General features: G+C 40.6%; 1 protein-coding gene across 1 annotated transcript in view; it reads right to left on the bottom strand.

The window, feature by feature from the left end:
• The window catches only part of FBN2 (fibrillin 2), a 230049-nt gene that overhangs the window by 50049 nt on the left and 161960 nt on the right, over positions 1 to 18040 (bottom strand). Inside the window, exons 37-44 of the mRNA XM_056537296.1 lie at positions 13662 to 13823; positions 13311 to 13379; positions 9466 to 9591; positions 9018 to 9143; positions 5995 to 6147; positions 1937 to 2005; positions 1709 to 1834; positions 141 to 266 (exon numbers count right to left, since the gene is read on the bottom strand). Coding sequence (XP_056393271.1) covers positions 141 to 266; positions 1709 to 1834; positions 1937 to 2005; positions 5995 to 6147; positions 9018 to 9143; positions 9466 to 9591; positions 13311 to 13379; positions 13662 to 13823 — 957 coding nt within the window. The remainder of the gene's footprint in view (positions 1 to 140; positions 267 to 1708; positions 1835 to 1936; positions 2006 to 5994; positions 6148 to 9017; positions 9144 to 9465; positions 9592 to 13310; positions 13380 to 13661; positions 13824 to 18040) is intronic.

Raw genomic sequence — 18040 nt, 5'->3', positions numbered from 1 at the left:
ATGTCTAGGGGCAGAGGACCCCTTTAATTACAAAGGATGGAAACGTATGGTCATTATAGGAAATACCTCTTCCTTGTAAAACGTGCATTTGTACATGAACTGTATAAAAAGAAAGACATAAGAAAAAAATATTGTCTTACCAATGCAAGCACCATTGGGCAGAAGCTTAAACCCAGCTGAACATTCACAGCGGTAACTCCCAGGGCTGTTTAAGCAATCTGCATTTCTCTGGCAGAAATAGTCACCACTGGAGCATTCATCTATGTCTAGAATTTCAAATAATACCATATTCAGAACTGACACAAATACAAAGGTTCTTTCATTATGTTACTTTTCATTAACAAAAACAAAAAAACATAGGTAAAACACTGCACTTCTAGGTCCACAGTCTGCTTCAAAGTTGCAGTAGAGGGATGAAGCAGTACATACTGGGCAGTGGTAAACTGACTTGTTACTCCTGGGCTCTAGCATTACCACTACATACATTTTTTTTTTCACATTTGGATGTTAGTATTAGCTATAGCAGCACAAAGTGACTTTTATTTACTTAGTACTGTACGTTCGTTCACTTCGAGTTGTAGAAGTATAGTAGTTTTATCAATTGAGCCATAAAGAAAAGGAGAATTAATTTGAAGGCTATAAAAGGTGCACAGGTTAGAAATGCACATGGGCACAAACACCCACGGGGACCCAATGGCCACTTTGCTAAAGCAGCAGTATTTGTTTGGTTTTTGTACCCTGACATTACTATTCATTAGTCATTAGTCCTGTACTGTGATGTCACCGTGTTTTTTTCTTTACTTTTAGCACAGAGTTTATTGTGGCCTATCTTTACATTGTCTATGATGCATGTAGTGTGACATCATTGTATGCATTATACTATCCTTGTATTGTGATACACTGTTACCATGATTACTGTACTGTGACATAAATGTGACTATAATTCCTGTGCGGTTACTTCACTTTTGTCATTACTGTGGTGTAACAGCACAACTTTTATTATGAATGTGCAAAGAATTATTGTTCATTATCTCTGTATTAAAGGAAAACTCTCAGCTTTCTCCCCTCGCACTAACCAGCGCTACTGGCTGGTAGTGCGGGGGACTCTGATCAGTTTGGCCCTTACCATGCCCGGATCCACAGCGCCGTTTGGCTGTAATCCTCTATTTTCAGAATATGCAAATGAGGTGCTAACTGGCACCGGCCGGGCTAACTGGCATTCTGAAGTCAGTGCCGCTTGCCGCAGAGCCGCCCAGCTCATCAATATTCCTCCCCTCCCTCTTCTCCCCACTCTGTATTGAAGAGGGAGAGGAGGAATATTGATGAGCTGGGCAGCGCTGCGGCCAGCAGCACTGACGTCAGAGTGCCAGTTAGTCTGGCCGGTGCCAGTTAGCACCTAATTTGCATATTCTGAAAATAGAAGATAACGGCTGAACGCCGCGGCGGATCCAGTCATGGTAAGGACCAAACTGATCAGCGTCCCCTGCACTACCAGCCAGTACCACTGGTTAGTGCTGGGGGAGAAAGTGGACAGTTTTCCTTTAAGAGCTGTAATATGGCCGAGTGCTTAAGCCCACATGAAAAGAAAGTTGGTTTGTGTTTTACATTTGGCTGACAGTTACTACTTGTAGACATTGACTAAACTTTCCATCTACATATTAAGAGTTGGCCCTGGTATATTTAATAAAACTGCCTTTTATGAACTTACCTTCACAAACTAAAAGTAAATCGTTGTAGCTAAATCCTGTTGGGCATTCACACCGGAAGCTGCCTATCTGGTTAATGCAAACACCATTGGCACAAATTCCAGGGATCTCTTTACATTCGTCAATGTCTAGAAAATAATATAAGAGTTGTAAAACTAAATCGTGAAATTGGACTGGACCATAATAACATGTCAATTTTAGTTTTCATATGTTCCCTTGTTATGCCTTACCGACAGCTTTACCGGTGTGTATATCAAAGGTGAATCCAGGGATTGCTCCACAAAGGTTTCTGAAGTTAACTGTTTAAATCAAAGGAAAGTTAAAAGTTACAAAGAACATTTATTTTTTAGCAGTATAAAGACAATAACAGTATGGAAAACAAATAAGTTGTGCTCCCCTTTATTTTTCTGGAGCAGTTGTTGGAAAGCTAACCAGCAGTTTCCCCATTATATTGCTTCCAAGGAAAGTGTGTGACAATGACCACCATTATGGTTACCATTACAACTTCAACATGATTTGTGGCTCAGCTTTCGTAAAGGGGATATTAGGTGAAAGGTATTTCTCTAGAAAGCTGCCCAGTGATAGGGACTGACCGGGGGACAGGGAGAGTGAGCCCTAAACTGACCCTAAAACCGCTCTCCCTTGCCCATCCACCCTATCCGGTGGATCGACAACTGGGCGCCGGTCCCTTCCTGAACTAAAGTGCCAGGGCCTAATAAAAACACATACTAATAAATAGTCGGTCACAAACTAGAAACATAACAGGAACATACAAATCTATAGTATAAGTTCAGAGGACACAGATCAGTGAGCAGCACAGAAGACACTATATCAGCAGACATGAACAGAGGACTCTATAGATAAGCGGTCATGAACAAAACTCCAAAGATCTGAATAAAGAACTAATAAACATATAGAGTTCGACACACCTGACAGGAAAACGGATAAGTCTGAACATACTCCAGAATAAAACAGGCATAAGCTTAATCCCCTAGAAAACCCTTCGGTAGACACAGGAATAACAATACCATCTGTGTCCCCACGGACAGGTAAGCGGAATCTAACGCTAAACAGGAATAATCGCATTCCATATGCAAACTTCCAGTAGACAAGGAGTCCCCATGGATAGGTAACAGGGATGCCTAATTACAACTCAGAAAATTGATACAACAGGATATTAAAGAACACTGTTCACACAGAACACAAGACAGGAATAGCAATACCTCCGAACACCTCCAGTAGACAAGGAGTCCCCATGGACAGGTAACAGGGATGCCAAACATAGGACACTATTCACACTGGACACACAAACTGGACTCTCCACTCCACTATAGGAGTAGCCATTAATAATAAATCCAAATAGACAACTGGCCAGCGGCACACTCCACCATGTGGTCAGGATGCTGGCCCAGTAGTAAAACAGAAATATAAAACACAGAACTTCATATAAACTGATACAAGAGAAAACACAGTGGGAACAGACACATAGCAGAAAGGATATAGGAATCCTAAAACCGACTAAACAAATACAGTTTAAAATCCACTAAGAGCATGCCACCAACCATGGCTAAAACCAAAAGATACAAGGTGATACAGAGATAGTAGATTAAAAGATCAAATAAGGAGTGTTTCATCCAAAGCCTCCATTAGCAGCATGGCCAGCATGATAGCAGCTAGACATAAGGAAGACCAAATTAAGTATCACCAGCACTGAAGCTAGTCAGTGCTAAACTTAAGTAGACACACCCTAAAGGCTATTGGACAACAGAGGCTGAGGCTGGAAAAGCCAGAGACATTAACTATTCCCTGACCAGGGAACATAAAACTGTTCACACACAGCAAATCCAATAACTGTGTGTGAACACAGGCCAATATAGACATGATACCCAGGCTGCCTGCTATGAAAAAAATTGGTGCTGGGGCCCAATACATTAATTGCTGCTCAGCCACTTACTTGCCACAGTGGTGCCCAAACCTCACCCAGTGATTGGCTGAGCTGTAATTTGGAGTATTTGGCTCCAGAACCAGGAAAAGGAGTGAGACTGATAGCGGTGCTGAGCCGAATACGTCAATAAGTCTCAGCCTAAGTGGCTTAGGAAGGACATCCCTGCAGTCAGTGATTGGCAGAACGTTATTTGATGTATTGGGCCCGAGCACCAGGAAAAAGAGAGCCCCAGAAACTGGGAGCACTGTTTCTGTGTTTGTTTATAACAGACAGCCTGGGCTTCTTTCTAAAATAAAAAAACAAACAAACAAAACATTCTGCATGATAACTCCATTAAAGGGGTTATCCATACATACGGTGGTGCAAGGAACTGTTCACTTGAATGGTACTGCACTGCAATTCCTTGCACAACTGTCACTTCCTTTTTGCATCCTAAATCATCTTTGTAGACTATAAAGAGGCCTCTTAATGTCGTTTGACAGAATGAAGTAGTGTCTGCACCATGGGGATCTTTAAAGACTTCAACCCAAAATGTTTCCAGGCCGCTATTGGTCTTAATTTGTAAGAAGCTGCATTTTCTTCTCAGCGGAGTTGGCAGGCATTTTGCCTCTGACCATTACAACTTCCAAAACCCTTTTATTCCATGCTGGCAATTATTTACCAAATCCATTACTGTAATTACAGAATAATGTCTTAATCTGAATTGCATGAAGAATGCGCTTCCCATAAAGAGCTATTTCTTAATTTGTAAGGATGGCTTCAACAGCATCCTGCAGCTTAGAATTTACTGCCAGCTACACAGTCATTGCAGTGGAATGTTAATAGATTCAATGTACAGTACAGTATGTGAACATGTATGGAAATGATGACTATAAATGTGTTCATTTGGTCTACATTTAAACTGTATAGAGATTAATAGTGCAGCTATTAGCAGATGTTCTTTGAGCAGTGAAAACTATATTTTCATCTATCATGTACTAAATGTTTATAACAAAGAATAGTCTGCTTGTAATTAAGTACAGTAGTTTTAATACATTTTCTTACAATATTTATGCATATGGAAGTTATAAAATGGGGCACACCATGCATGACCCCATCTATAAACGAGAATGGACAGATGCACTAGTGGATTAATTGTGGCCAAGCATAACATGGACAGCCATTTATTGAAATGGGAAAATGTAGAGTCAGGTGTTGCTTTCCCTGGCAATGACAGCTGATCTTAAAGAAGCAATGCCCTAAATCTCAGTGACTGAGACAAACACTCAAGAGTCGCCAAATGAGATATTTTAAAGTACCCTAAATTTCTCTACATACATTAAAGGGGTTCTCCGGTGCTTAGACATCTTATCCCCTATCCAAAGTCCTGCCGCTGGGGACACCCTGGATCTGCCTCCGCCCCCGTGTGATGTCACGCTCCGCCCCTCAATGCAAGCCCACGGGAGGGGGCGTGACAGCTATCACGCCCCCTCCCGTAGGTTTGCATTGAGGGGCGGAGCGTGACGTCACACGGGAGCGGAGGCGTGATGTCACACGCCGCAGGCCTTGTGGTCGTCCGTAATCAGACCCGGAGCGAACACGCTCCGGGGTCTGATTACAAACGGGGTGCCGCGTGCAAGATCCCGGCCGTCCCCAGTGGCGAGACTCCCGCGATCAGGCATCTAATCCCCTATCCTTTGGATAGGGGATAAGATGTCTAAGCACCGGAGAACCCCTTTAAGGGAATAAAAGGGGTAGTAACAGGAGACAACCAATAGAAATTTAAAAGGGTCAATAAATAATGAAAATGTCTCACACACAATCAATTCCGTGGAAGTGCAGAAGTTCACTGGATTTATCAAAAAGCGCACATCTCTTGATAAATCCAAAACGTGTGAGGCTGCCCTGGGCAGCAGCCGCAAATTTCCTCTAAACTGGCAGAGATTTTCATTACAATTTACGCCTGCTGGACTGGTTGAGGGGGTGCAATACTTGCCTTGCCCTGAATGATGACAACCCATGCTACACCACTGCTAAAGACTAAGGAACACTAATAAGGAGCAGTACAGCCACTGTGTTCTGGGCTTTGTCATGGCTCTAATCCCCCATGAGCTCACATGCAGCAGCGTAACTCTTTTGCATTTTGGCAGATTAATAACCTTTATATAGCTCAGTCTAGTTGGCCATACTATGCCACACTTCATAAAGATTAAGATGAAATAGTAATTTGTTTTTCTTTTTTAATATAACTTGATCAATGGACATCTGAGAGGGGAGGGTGGATTTAACAAAGCCCAAAAGATGATAAAGAGTGTAAAAGTAAAGAGTTATGGAGAAGAAGCTGAATTACATCATATTGTGTACCTGTTCCAGGAGTTGGACACGGTTCACAAGGCTTATTCCAGGCTTTGCCAATATTATATGTACAGCAACACATCTTTTTTGTGACATTAAACGGCAGTTCATTCTCACACATGGTTCCATTGTAAGTCCTGTAACAATAACTCTTCCTCATATCTGTAATAAAGTACAACACATTTTTTCATGTCATTGAACTACATTCTGAAGTTAGGAACAGTTCATAGACGTGCCCTAAAATGGAATCACAGCAGCAATTATGTAGTCTTACTTTTGGTACAAATTCACTTTTTAAAACTGTCGAGTCTAAGATAGTGCGAAGAAATATAAAATCATTTTCCCAGTCATTAATTAGTACTCCAGGGAATTGAACTAATCAGACACTTATCCCTTATCCTGTATGGATTCCCGTCTTCTTACCTGTTCTCGTTGCACTAAGACCCCCAACCCCCCCCCCCCACACACACACCTTCCTGGATGAGGGCAAGTAATGGCTCGCTCAACCAATCACCAGCTGAGGCAAGACATCACTGCAGCCGGGAGTAGGCTGTCATTTGCTCTCACCTGAGAGTGTCGAGGAAGGGTAAGAAGCCAGTGCCCCGTACAGGAGATCGTGAAGGGTCCCAGCAGTTGGACCTCCCTGTGATCAGACAGGGCATAGGATTTTGCTAAGTTCAGTTCCCTGGAGACCCCCTTTAATTATAGTCTATTTTATTGTGCCACTTTCATAAAAAAATAAAAATTGATAGGCATGTTGGAAGCATTGGGGGGGGGGGGTGGATTTACCAATACCAATGTAATCCTTTGAATGCGGCAGATTTAGCAAGGTGGCTTGTTTAATACATTTGATGAATCTTTAGAGTGTCCAGTCTAGTTTAAGACCAGATATTGGTTGGTTTACTTTACATCAGATTTGTTGGCCAAAATTTTTCGCATTTAGGCCACGCCACTCTTCAGCAAAGCCATGCCCATTTTCCGATAAACCATACCTATTTGCTAGATAAAGAACAAAAGTATGCAAAAAGTGTCTACAACTTATAATAAATGTGGTGGTGCCAGTCATGTAAGCCATTTTACTTTTTTTTGTGTGAACTAAACCAGAATTCTGTCACATTTACAATAATTATTGTAAAACATTTTTTTTTGATAAATAATGGACATTTCCTACATTTTAAGGCATTTTATAAATTTAGGACCCTAAAACAGCAGCTTATATAGCAGTGCATAAAGGCCATGGGGCACTGTGATAAGGAGCCACAGGGCACTGTGCTTAGTCATGGACACATAATGCATGTTAGTCACACTCCTTTGACTAGGATCTAGAACAATGGTCTCCAAATTGTGGACCTCGTATAGTTGCAAAACTACAACTCCCAGCATACCCGGACAGCCAACGGCATGCTGGAAGTTGTAGTTTTGCAGCTTGCGCAGGTCTGTAGTTTGGAGATAACTGCTCTAGAATTTGCCACATTTTGGTTAGTAAACATCTATGAGTTTGGGGTTAACAAAAGAAGTTCTTATTTCATCATATTTGAATAGAAAGTATAACACAGATTATTTCCTATGTGAAATTGATCACTATTAGCAAATAGCAGGGGGCCAATACTTACAACATAAAATTCTTATATATTAAGAATCCATTTAAAAATAGCAAAATGCGATGTGAGGCCAATATTTTTTTGTCAAGCCAAAAAAGAATTACAAGGACACATTGTACTTGTTATTCTTTTTTTTGGCTTGACAAATGCCATATTGGATTCACAATAAAGAGGAATTTTGATGCTCTTGTATTCTGCATTTATCACATTATTATATGAACTAATGACCAGGCCACACAAGCAAAGCACAAATACTTTCCAGTGGTATTTGAGACAAACTATTGTCTGGACTGTATTAGAAAACAACATATGATTTCAGTGGTTGAAATGTGATAATTAGGATGATAAATATTATCCTCCTTTGTCATAACCTGATTTGCACAACTAGACAACTTTTTTCCTGCTGTCTTTGTTAAATATTATTAGTTAAATAAACTACTAGAAGTGTACCCAGCATAGCCCAGTCATCCTACCTTAAAGTGTACTCGGGAGGAAAAATTATATATTTTTTAAATCAACCGGTGCCAGAAAGTTAAACAGATTTGTAAATTACTTCTATTAAAAAATCTTAATCCTTCCAGTACTTATCAGCTGCCGTATGGTCTACAGGAAGTTCTTTGTGCTTTTTGAATTTCTTTTCTGTCTGACCACAGTGCTCTCTGCTGACACCTCTGTCCGTGTCAGGAACTGTCCAGAACAGGAGCAAATCCCCATAGTAAACCTCTCCTGCTCTGGACAGTTCCTGACACGGACAGAGGTGTCAGCAGAGAGCACTGTGGTCAGACAGAAAATAAATTTAAAAAGAAAATAACTTCCTCTGCAGCATACAGCAGCTGATATACTGCAGTACTGGAACAATTAAGATTTTTAAATAGAAGTCATTTACAAGCCTGTTTAACTTGCTGGCATCAGTTGATAAAAAAAAAATGAAAAATTCCACCGGAGTACACCTTTAACGTTGTGGGAGATGAAAAACAACAATGTTTTCTTTCTCATATCCCGTCCTCATATCCCTTCTTCTTAGCTTGTGCTTACATTCTGTCTTCATATACCATCCTCATTTCCTTTCTTCATATCTCATCCTTATATTCTGCACTTATATCCTGTCCTCATATCCCATCCTCATATCCCATTCTCATATCTTGTCCCCTTCTTCATATCTCGTCCTTATTTCCAGTCCTTATATCCCATCGTCATATCTCTTCCTCATATCCCAACCTCATATCCCATTCTCATATCTTGTCCTCATATCCCTTCCTCGTATCCCATCCTCATTTTCCCAACCCTAAATCCCTTCCCCATATCCCGACCTCACATCCTGTCCTCATATATTCCATCCTCATATCTTGTCCTCATATTCAGATATTTGGAATTTATGCTAGAACGTACATACATATGTACATACACATACACACACACGTAGTAGCTTACCCATACAGTTGTGTCCACCATTAACCTGCATGTACTCTGGAGGGCATATGCATGTAAAGTTCCCCAAAGTATTGTAGCATATTCCTGGACCACAGACTCCGGGATTAGTGACACATTCATCAATATCTAAAAGTTAATACAAGAATCATTTAATATACTAAAAATATATGGTAAATAAAAATAGGAAATACATTCTAAATAAATATGTAATTTGCATATAAATTAAATAAGCTACATGGAAATGCATAATTATTAACTGTGCATTTGTAAGTAAATCTTTTGTGTCCAAACTGCCATTTTATAGCCTTATGTGATCTTTGCTGTATACTGTATATTACAAACTGGGTGTAATGAAAAGAATTGGTGAGGTATAAATGTTCTCAGTAGGTACTAAGGTTTTCCAGTTATAAGAATGTATAATCATGTATAATCCACAGGTATCAGTTACCTTCACATATACGAGTTTCCTCACTAAGGTAGTAGCCTTGTGGACATTCACACTGGAAGCTTCCAAAGGTATTTATACAATTACCGCCTTGGCATAGACCTGGTAACTCCTGGCACTCATCAATATCTGATGTAAAAAAAAAAAAAAAAAAAAAATTTTTGATGAAAAATTATTATAAATTTTTTTTAACTTAATTTTTATTGAAAGATTTTTCATAAAAATATTAACAAACTAAATCAACACATACACATACAAATGTGACTAAAATGTACATATTTCGAACAGTTTGAAATGTCATAATAACAATACATGACTGTAATAGTAGGCGGGTGGAATCGCAGGAGATATATAAAGAATAGAAGAACCACAAGACATGTGCTATATGTGTGACTCCATGGGGGAAACAGGGGAAAGTAGATAAATGCTTACTAATGTGTATCAGAGATCAATAATTTATCTAAAGTTAAACAGTAATATGTTCGTTGTTTAACCAGACGTCCCATCTATATAAGAAGTGTGTTAATCTGTCTAAAGAATCGGCAGTTTTGTATTCATACCAGCAATTGCTATTGACACCTCTTATTATCTCTTTAAAGGAGGGTATATCTGACGAATTCCAATTGTGCGCTATCTTTAAACGCACCACTAGAAGCGTGTGTAAGATTACCGTCCTATGTTGGTGAGAGTATAGGTTGATATCTATGTTTAGAATAACTAGATAATCAGTTAAAATAACCAGAAAACCACAAATTTGGGACAAGAATCTGCCCACTCTCCTCCACAGCCTCAGTAGAGTCGGGCATGACCACCAAATATGAAGGAAAGTTCCTTCACTTCCACATCTCCAGCAGCAGTTAGGGATGTTGGAGAATTGAGACAGTCTTTGAGGTGTCAAGTACCATCGATATAAGAGCTTTTTAGAGTTTTCTAAATGGTTTATACACTTAGATAAAGAAGATACTACCGAGTGAGCTTGATACCATTGGTGATCTGAAAATTGCGAACCTAGCTCCTCCTCCCATTTAGATTTATATATATCAGGAGACGTTACATAAGAATCCAATAATATTGTATAGCAATAAGATATTCCTTTTTTAGGAAGGGCTAGGGAATCCAACCAAGCACATAACAATGAAGTTGGAATATTATCAGGGATAACTGCAGGCGTTAACAAGTGTCTAATCGGAAGAAACTTATAAAAATCTTTACTACTGAGGTCATATTTGTCTCTAAGAAACTCGAAGGGAACTCGAAGGGAACAAATACACCCCCTCCCCCCCTCCGAGTCCGAGAGGGTGGACAAACCCCTTTCTCTCCAAAGAGAGATGTTTAAGTCTGGGATAGCCGCTTCCAATACAGAGCTAGATGATGTGGGGACATTAAGATGAAACAATCGTTTGGGAAGAATTAAGGTATTCCATATATGAGTGATGGCACCAATAGCCGGATGTTTATATTTAGGACTGTGGCCAAAAAAATATGCTGCTGAGAGAATATCCTTAATTGTTTTTCCACCTAACACCCTAGATTTTATGTGTACCCAGTGGTTAGAGGTGTCACCCAGCCAAAGAGTACGTAATTGGTCTAGTATTACTGATCTATAATACTGAAGCACTGATGGGCATCCTATTCCTCCCTTGCAGAGAGGTTGATACAAAGTAGCTGCTCTTACCCTAGGGGCTTTATTACCCCAAATACATTTCATTAAAACTGCTTGGATATTTTTTGAGTAAGAAATTGGGAGTAAAATAGGTACATTTCGAAACACATATACTATCTTGGAAACAATCATCTTCTTTACAGCCGCCAGTCTGCCCAACCACGAAACACCTGCTGATGTTAAATTTGACACTATTCTCTTAATGTCTTTTAGTAGTGGTGTGTAATTATCATTGAAGAGCTGAGATGTAGGGAATGAAAGTTGGATCCCTAGATATTGCAATAAGGAGGATGACCAACTGAACGGGAATTTAGATTTAATGATATTAGTTATTTTTGGAGCGAGTCCCAAATTTTAAATTTGGGATTTGGTTTCATTTATCTTATAGTAAGAAACGTCTCTGAATTCTGAAAGTATTTTACATATAGAAGAGAGAGATCTCTCAGGGTCTGAGCATATTATAATAACATCGTCATCAAATAGGCCAATGCGATGTCCCCTATCACCTATCATTAGACCTGTGATCTCAGGGTCCCTCCTTATTTTTTCAGCTAACGGCTCCATTATCATAGCGAAGATTAAAGGGGAAAGGGGACACCCCTGTCTAGTCCCATTTGTTATTGAAAATTTCTGCGATAGAAATCCTGAAGTGTACACTGATGCCTCAGGGGAAGAATATAGTGCACTAATACCTGTTTGGATATGGCTAATTAAAAAATTATTATTTTTGTGCATAATGTTTACTTAAATGCTTAAAAAGGAATTTTCAGGTTTAGAAAAATATTTTTTTATGCCTTTATCCAGAAACAGCAACACTTCTGTATGTTGGTTGTGTCATGTATTTCAGATTCAAGTTAAGTTGGCTGACCTGTAGTACAACACCGCCAATTGACAAAAAATAAGTTTCTTCATGGACAACACATTTGTAAGAATCTAACAATTGCCTGTACTAAAACAGCCTTTTTAATGTTCTTATTGAATTACGGAAGTTTTTATAAATCATCAACATTGTCTCTTATATTACATAAAAAATCTTTAAGCAGTGGACAGATTATTAAATAAGGGGGTCATTTTCCCAGTTGCATTTCTGTAAATTATATGGTTCTGTAGACTGAAGATAGGCTATTTTTTGGGGGGATAGATCACTTTCCACAGTTGTAAGCCTAAAGTCTACTCAAGTTTTCAGCTAACTTTTTGTGATGAATAGCAGTCATCTCTGTTTTAAAAAGTCATGAAAATAGGAATGTAGTTTTTTACCGTTGCAGATCAGGGGTTGATTTAATCCTAATGGAGGTTATCTTTTAAAGCTGCTCCAAATAGATGCACAATAACATTTTAAATAATAACAATGAGTTAAGATGCTGCTGACAGCCATGTAATTTCAACAATAGTGGCAATATCATGTAATTGGCCACTGTGGTCAATTGATGTGACTTTATAGATGACACGCCATAGAAGATCATTGAAGTAACGGAAACCCCAGACGAGCAATGTAAGAGCAAAATTTTCGAAGTAAACATATTATATTCTTTAATATTCTTTGACTTTCAGAAGCTTCAGGAATTTTCCAAGTGTTGGAAAACCTTTTACATTAAGCGCGTGTTCAAACAAGCGGATTTTGTTTAAAACTCGCAGCGGGTTTCCTGCTGTGAATTTGAAAGGGGCAAGCTCTCTGCGAGAGCAGATTTTCAGCAGTGAAATCTCCACTTTTGAAAAATCTGGCACAGACCCCATTGACTTCAAACCCGCTGTGAGTTTGCAACAAAATCCGCCCGTGTGAACGAACCCAAAAGGTAAGTTAAAGCTTTAAAATGTAAAATATCTTGAATCTATGACATTTGTTACTAGTTAAAGAGATATTCCAAACTAAGTGATGTCATATGACTTTGATATGCCATTTTTATCATCAGTGGGGTCTAAACTCTGGGACCCCCACCTGTCCTGAAAATGAAGGGTACACAGCCACAGGAAGCTTACTTCTGACTTGGTTGTATATCTTCCTCCCCCCTTGCTTAAGGCTGCTTCGCCTGCATGCAATCATCGCAACATAGTACTTTACTCACTATTTTAATCCATCCTGCTTCAATCCATCCTAATATCTACCACTCACACACTAAGGGGTCAAGTTTATATGAATCCAATTATTCAAATTGATCCCCACAAATCTATTTATTACAGTCCTTACCTTCTAAAAGAATGGTAATAGGGTTTGGTCTGAAACCTTCTCCGCCAGGGCACAATGTGTTATATTCAGCTGGAAACAAAAACTGAGCCTTAGTTTATAGATGAATCTTATAAATGCATCTTATACATGATTACATTATTTACACATTATGTAGACATTTAGACTACAATAAAAGTTTTCTTTTTTTCCAGGACAATGTGATATTCCAAAGCTTTTGCTGCCTGAGGGGCCTAATGAAATCTTTATAGTAACCTTTCTATGAAAACACCTTATATTTAAGGTAATTTAAGTATAAAGTAATTTGCTAATTTGAAACCCTATTAACTAAACAAGAATGAGATTAGTTCTTACAGCTGTTAACTGGTGGACATATCTCACAAGGGTTTCCCCATGCCCTTCCAAGAGAGCAACAGCATGATGATCTGCTTACACCAACACCAATCTCTGTGCTACAGGAGATGGTTCCATCGCCACGAGGCCCGTGATTCAGATAACAATTTCCCACTCTTGTATCTGGGGAAAAACAGAGATGATATTATTGCACAATGAATCAAGAGGTTCAGAGCTTATCCTGGCTGAATGCTTTATTGTGTTTCTAAGTTACTGCTTCCTTTCGGCAGCTATAATTTGGCATCTATACCTTTCCAGCATTAGAAGAACATTTTGCTAGACACCAAAGTGAATGAATAAGTGTGACTGTCTGTAGGTTTTACTTACTGTATGATTTTTGGGCTTTCAGGCCAACCGTAATACTTGAAAGTACAAGTATAAATAATATTACTGTACTAAAGTATTTGTCATAGTTTGGATTTCCTCCAGGTCAATGTCTGAACAATGTTCTAATTAAATTTCAAGCTTTCAAGGGATGCCAAGTGCTCATTGTCTGCTCCCATACAGATTTCAATTGGTTAGCATAAAAATTATAGCATCTGGACAGGTCAAGAAATCAGTCATTAAGAGAAAAACCCTCCAAAAACAACACCGGCAAACCAGAAAGACTGAATTTAGGAAGACAAACAAATTGGCTACAACATGATTCCTCAAGTGTTGGAAAGTTTTTGCATTTCGTGGCATTGCAGAATGCCTTGTTAAACAAAAGCAGGTGAACATATTTTCGTTTAGTAGAAACACTCCAATTTTACATTTCTTTTTTTCAACCAGTTTTTCTAGATGTGATTTACAAAAAAATATAGATTACATTTAGAAATAGCTAAGGCTGAGGCTTTGGGGGCTTTTGATATGCAACAGCTGTCAGTCAAACTTTTCGTTTCAACAAGCAAGGCTTTAAATGTTTAGCCTCATTTATCAAAGGGAAAGGTTATATAAGGTGCAAACTAGTAGTGTAAATGTATGGTTGGCCATGAGTTTTTAACAAATGATACACAATTGTAATGCCAACTAGCCTCTCCAATGTAAATAGGCCAGCAAAATTACCCCAGACCTAACCTTTTTTGTACTTTTAAATATACTGTGGACCTCATGCAAAATGTTATTAAAAATTGTCAGCATTGTGTTAGTTTGACTTGGAATTATGGGTGAAAATCAATGCTTTGGGGTGGGATACACTAATAAAATGCCAAAAAGACCTGACTCTCAAGGCCCCAATTGTTAAACATATATCAAAAAGGATGTATATCATACTGGGACACCTTTTCTAAAAACAATCTAATATAATCTCAGACGAATAGGATAAAGTTGCTTTGAATATGCTGCAGAGCCCTTACAGCAATAAAGTAGGCAAATGTGTCATTCTTTATGTATCGGTTTAAAATGCACATAGAAGAACAATTATATAAAATAAAAACAATATAAAAGTACTAAGCAATAATTATTGGTCACAAGGGTCAGCAGTGGTTGTCTTGGATAGTACCACTTAAGTAGTAATATAGAGTAGTAATATAACCACTGTTGGTCCTAATATTATTGTGACAATTATTGCTTAGTACTAGAGATGTCGCGAATTGTTCGCCGGCGAACAGTTCCCGGCGAATTTTGCACGTTCGCGTTCGCATTGCCGGGTGAACATATGTGAAGTTCCATCCGCCCCCTATACTTTAACATTGCAGTAAACTTTGACCCTGTGAGTCAGAGTCAGCAGACACATTACAGCCAATCAACATCAGTCCCTCCCTTCCAGACCCTCCTACCTCTTGCACGGACACCATTTTAGCCTCATTCAGCATGCTGCAGGCTTAGGAAGTGGAAGGTTAGAGAAGCTGCTCCTGCTGTACAGGGAAAGCAATAGCTAGGTTGCTGCTAGGTGGTGTATTCAGGGTCCAGTTTACTCCTAAAGCACTAGTGTAACATCTGCTTTAAGGACAGCACCCAAAAAAGCCCTTTTTAGGGCTGAAAGATACCAGTCCTGGTTGGGAGGGAACCGCTGGTTAAAAGGGGTACTCCAGAATCAAACTTAAGTTCCTTCAAGCAACTATCTACTACAGTATTCAAAGGGCTGAAAGATATCAGTCTGTTAGTCTTGCAACAGCTGGAGGCACCCTGGTTGGGAGGGAACCGCTGGTTAAAAGGGGTACTCCAGAATCAAACTTGAGTTCCTTCAAGCAGCTATCTACTACAGTATTCAAAGGGCTGAAAGATATCAGTCCGTTAGTCTTGCAACAGCTGGAGGCACCCTGTTTGGGAGGGAACCACTGGTTAAAAGGGGTACTCCAGAATCAAACTTGAGTTCCTTCAAGCAACTAACTACTACAGTATTCAAAGGGCTGAAAGATATCAGTCTGTGTGTTTTGCAACAGCTGGAGGCACCCTGGTTGGGACCACTGCATAAAAGGGGAACTCCGCTGGCAAGTTTTTTTGCTCATTGTCACACTAGTACAAATCACATTAGGTGTGACAGTTGCGCAAATAAAAAAAAAATATTTTTTGGCTGTTAAATAAAAACAGCCGTCACTGTTAGTTCACGTTCCAGTTGCCATTTTTCCTGCCTGCAGGGCAAATTGTGTCACCCTAGTGCAAATCACATTAAGTGTGACACTTGTGTAAATTTAACCAAAAAAATGACAGGCAGAGGAAGGCCACCCCGCAGGGGCCGTCGTGGTGCTGGGATTCCCTTTGGCCCTAGAATGGCCATTGTTCAGAGGCCACGTACCCTGAACCCCCAAAGTTCTGAGGACTTCGTTGACTGGCTATCACAAGACACCCAATCTACAACTAAAGCTTCCGCTCGGAACCTTGAAGCACCGTCCTTCTCCTCCTCTAGCTTAGCTTCGGGCACCTCTCATGCTACCACTTGCCCACCTGCCGCCACCACCAACACTAGCACCACAGCAGCTTTACTTGATCCGTCAGAGGAGTTATTTACACATCAGTTTGAAGACATGAGTGATGCACAACCGTTATTGCCAGAGGATGTAGTTAACAGGGATATGTCTCAGTCAGGCAGCATTACACACATGGACGTACGGTGTGATGATGATGTTGTACCTGCTGCTGCTTCCTTTCTTGAGGTGTCAGATAGTGGTGAAGGTGTTGATGATGACGTGGGTGCCAGCTAGAAGTGAAGAAGAGGGGGAAAGTTCAGATGGGGAGACAGAGAGGAGGAGGAGATGAGTTGAAAGCAGGAGGAGGTCTTCGCAAGGAGCTAGTGGCACAGTCAGACAGCTTCCATCGGCACACGGGGTCAGCCAGACGGGACGCCAATCAACGCATGCTGTTGCCACCACCAGAATGCCGTCATCGCAGAGCTCAGCAGTGTGGCATTTTTTGTGTGTGTCTGCCTCTGACAACAGTGAGGCCATTTGCAACCTGTGCCAGAAGAAACTGAGTCGTGGGAAGTCCAACACCCACCTAGGCACAACTGCTTTGCGAAGGCACATGATGTCACATCACAAACGCCTATGGGATCCACACGTCAGTACAAGCAGCACACAAAGTCAAAGCCGCCATCCTGGCCCAGCATCTTCAGCCAGGTCAACCACTGCTGCCCTCCTTGCCCCCTCTCAACCATCCTCCTCTCCGTCTCTCGCCTTGAGCAGTTCCTGCTCATCTGCCCACAGTCAGGTGTCTGTGAAGGAGATGTTTGAGCGCAAGAAGACAATGTCTCAAAGTCACCCCCTAGCCCGGCATCTGACCGCTGGCTTGTCGGAACTGCTAGCCCGCCAACTTTTACCATACAAGCTGGTGGAGTCTGAGGCCTTTAAAAAATTTTTAGCCATTGGGACACCGCAGTGGAAGGTACCCGGACAAAAATTTTTTGCACAAAAGGCAATCCCCAACCTTTACTCCATTGTGCAAAAGGAAATTATGGCATGTCTGGCACACAGTGTAGGGGCAAGGGTCCATCTGACCACTGATACCTGGTCTGCAATGCATGGTCAGGGCAGGTATATCACCTACACTGCTCATTGGGTAAACCTGGTGACGGCTGCCAAGCATGGAATGTGTGGCTCTGCAGAGGAGTTGGTGATACCGCCACGACTTACAGGCAGGCCTGCTGCCACCTACTCTACTCCTCCTACTCCATCCTCTTCCATAACATCCTCAGCTGAGTCCTCTTCCACTGCTGCGTCTTGCTCCACATCACCGGCAACCCCCAGCTCCCCAGGTGCTATTCCACATCTCGGATACGGCAGTGTCACGCCATCTTGGGGTTGACTTGCCTCAAAGCGGAGAGTCACACCGCACCAGCGCTCCTGTCAGCCCTGAACGCACAGGTGGACCAGTGGCTGAGTCCGCACCAACTGGAGATCGGCAAGGTGGTTTGTGACAATGGA

This window comes from Hyla sarda, chromosome 1 (assembly GCF_029499605.1).
Source record: "Hyla sarda isolate aHylSar1 chromosome 1, aHylSar1.hap1, whole genome shotgun sequence".
NCBI classification, from domain to species: Eukaryota; Metazoa; Chordata; class Amphibia; order Anura; family Hylidae; genus Hyla; species Hyla sarda.
Note: the sequence above shows the minus strand (reverse complement) of the source record. Positions and strands in the feature narration are given on the sequence as shown.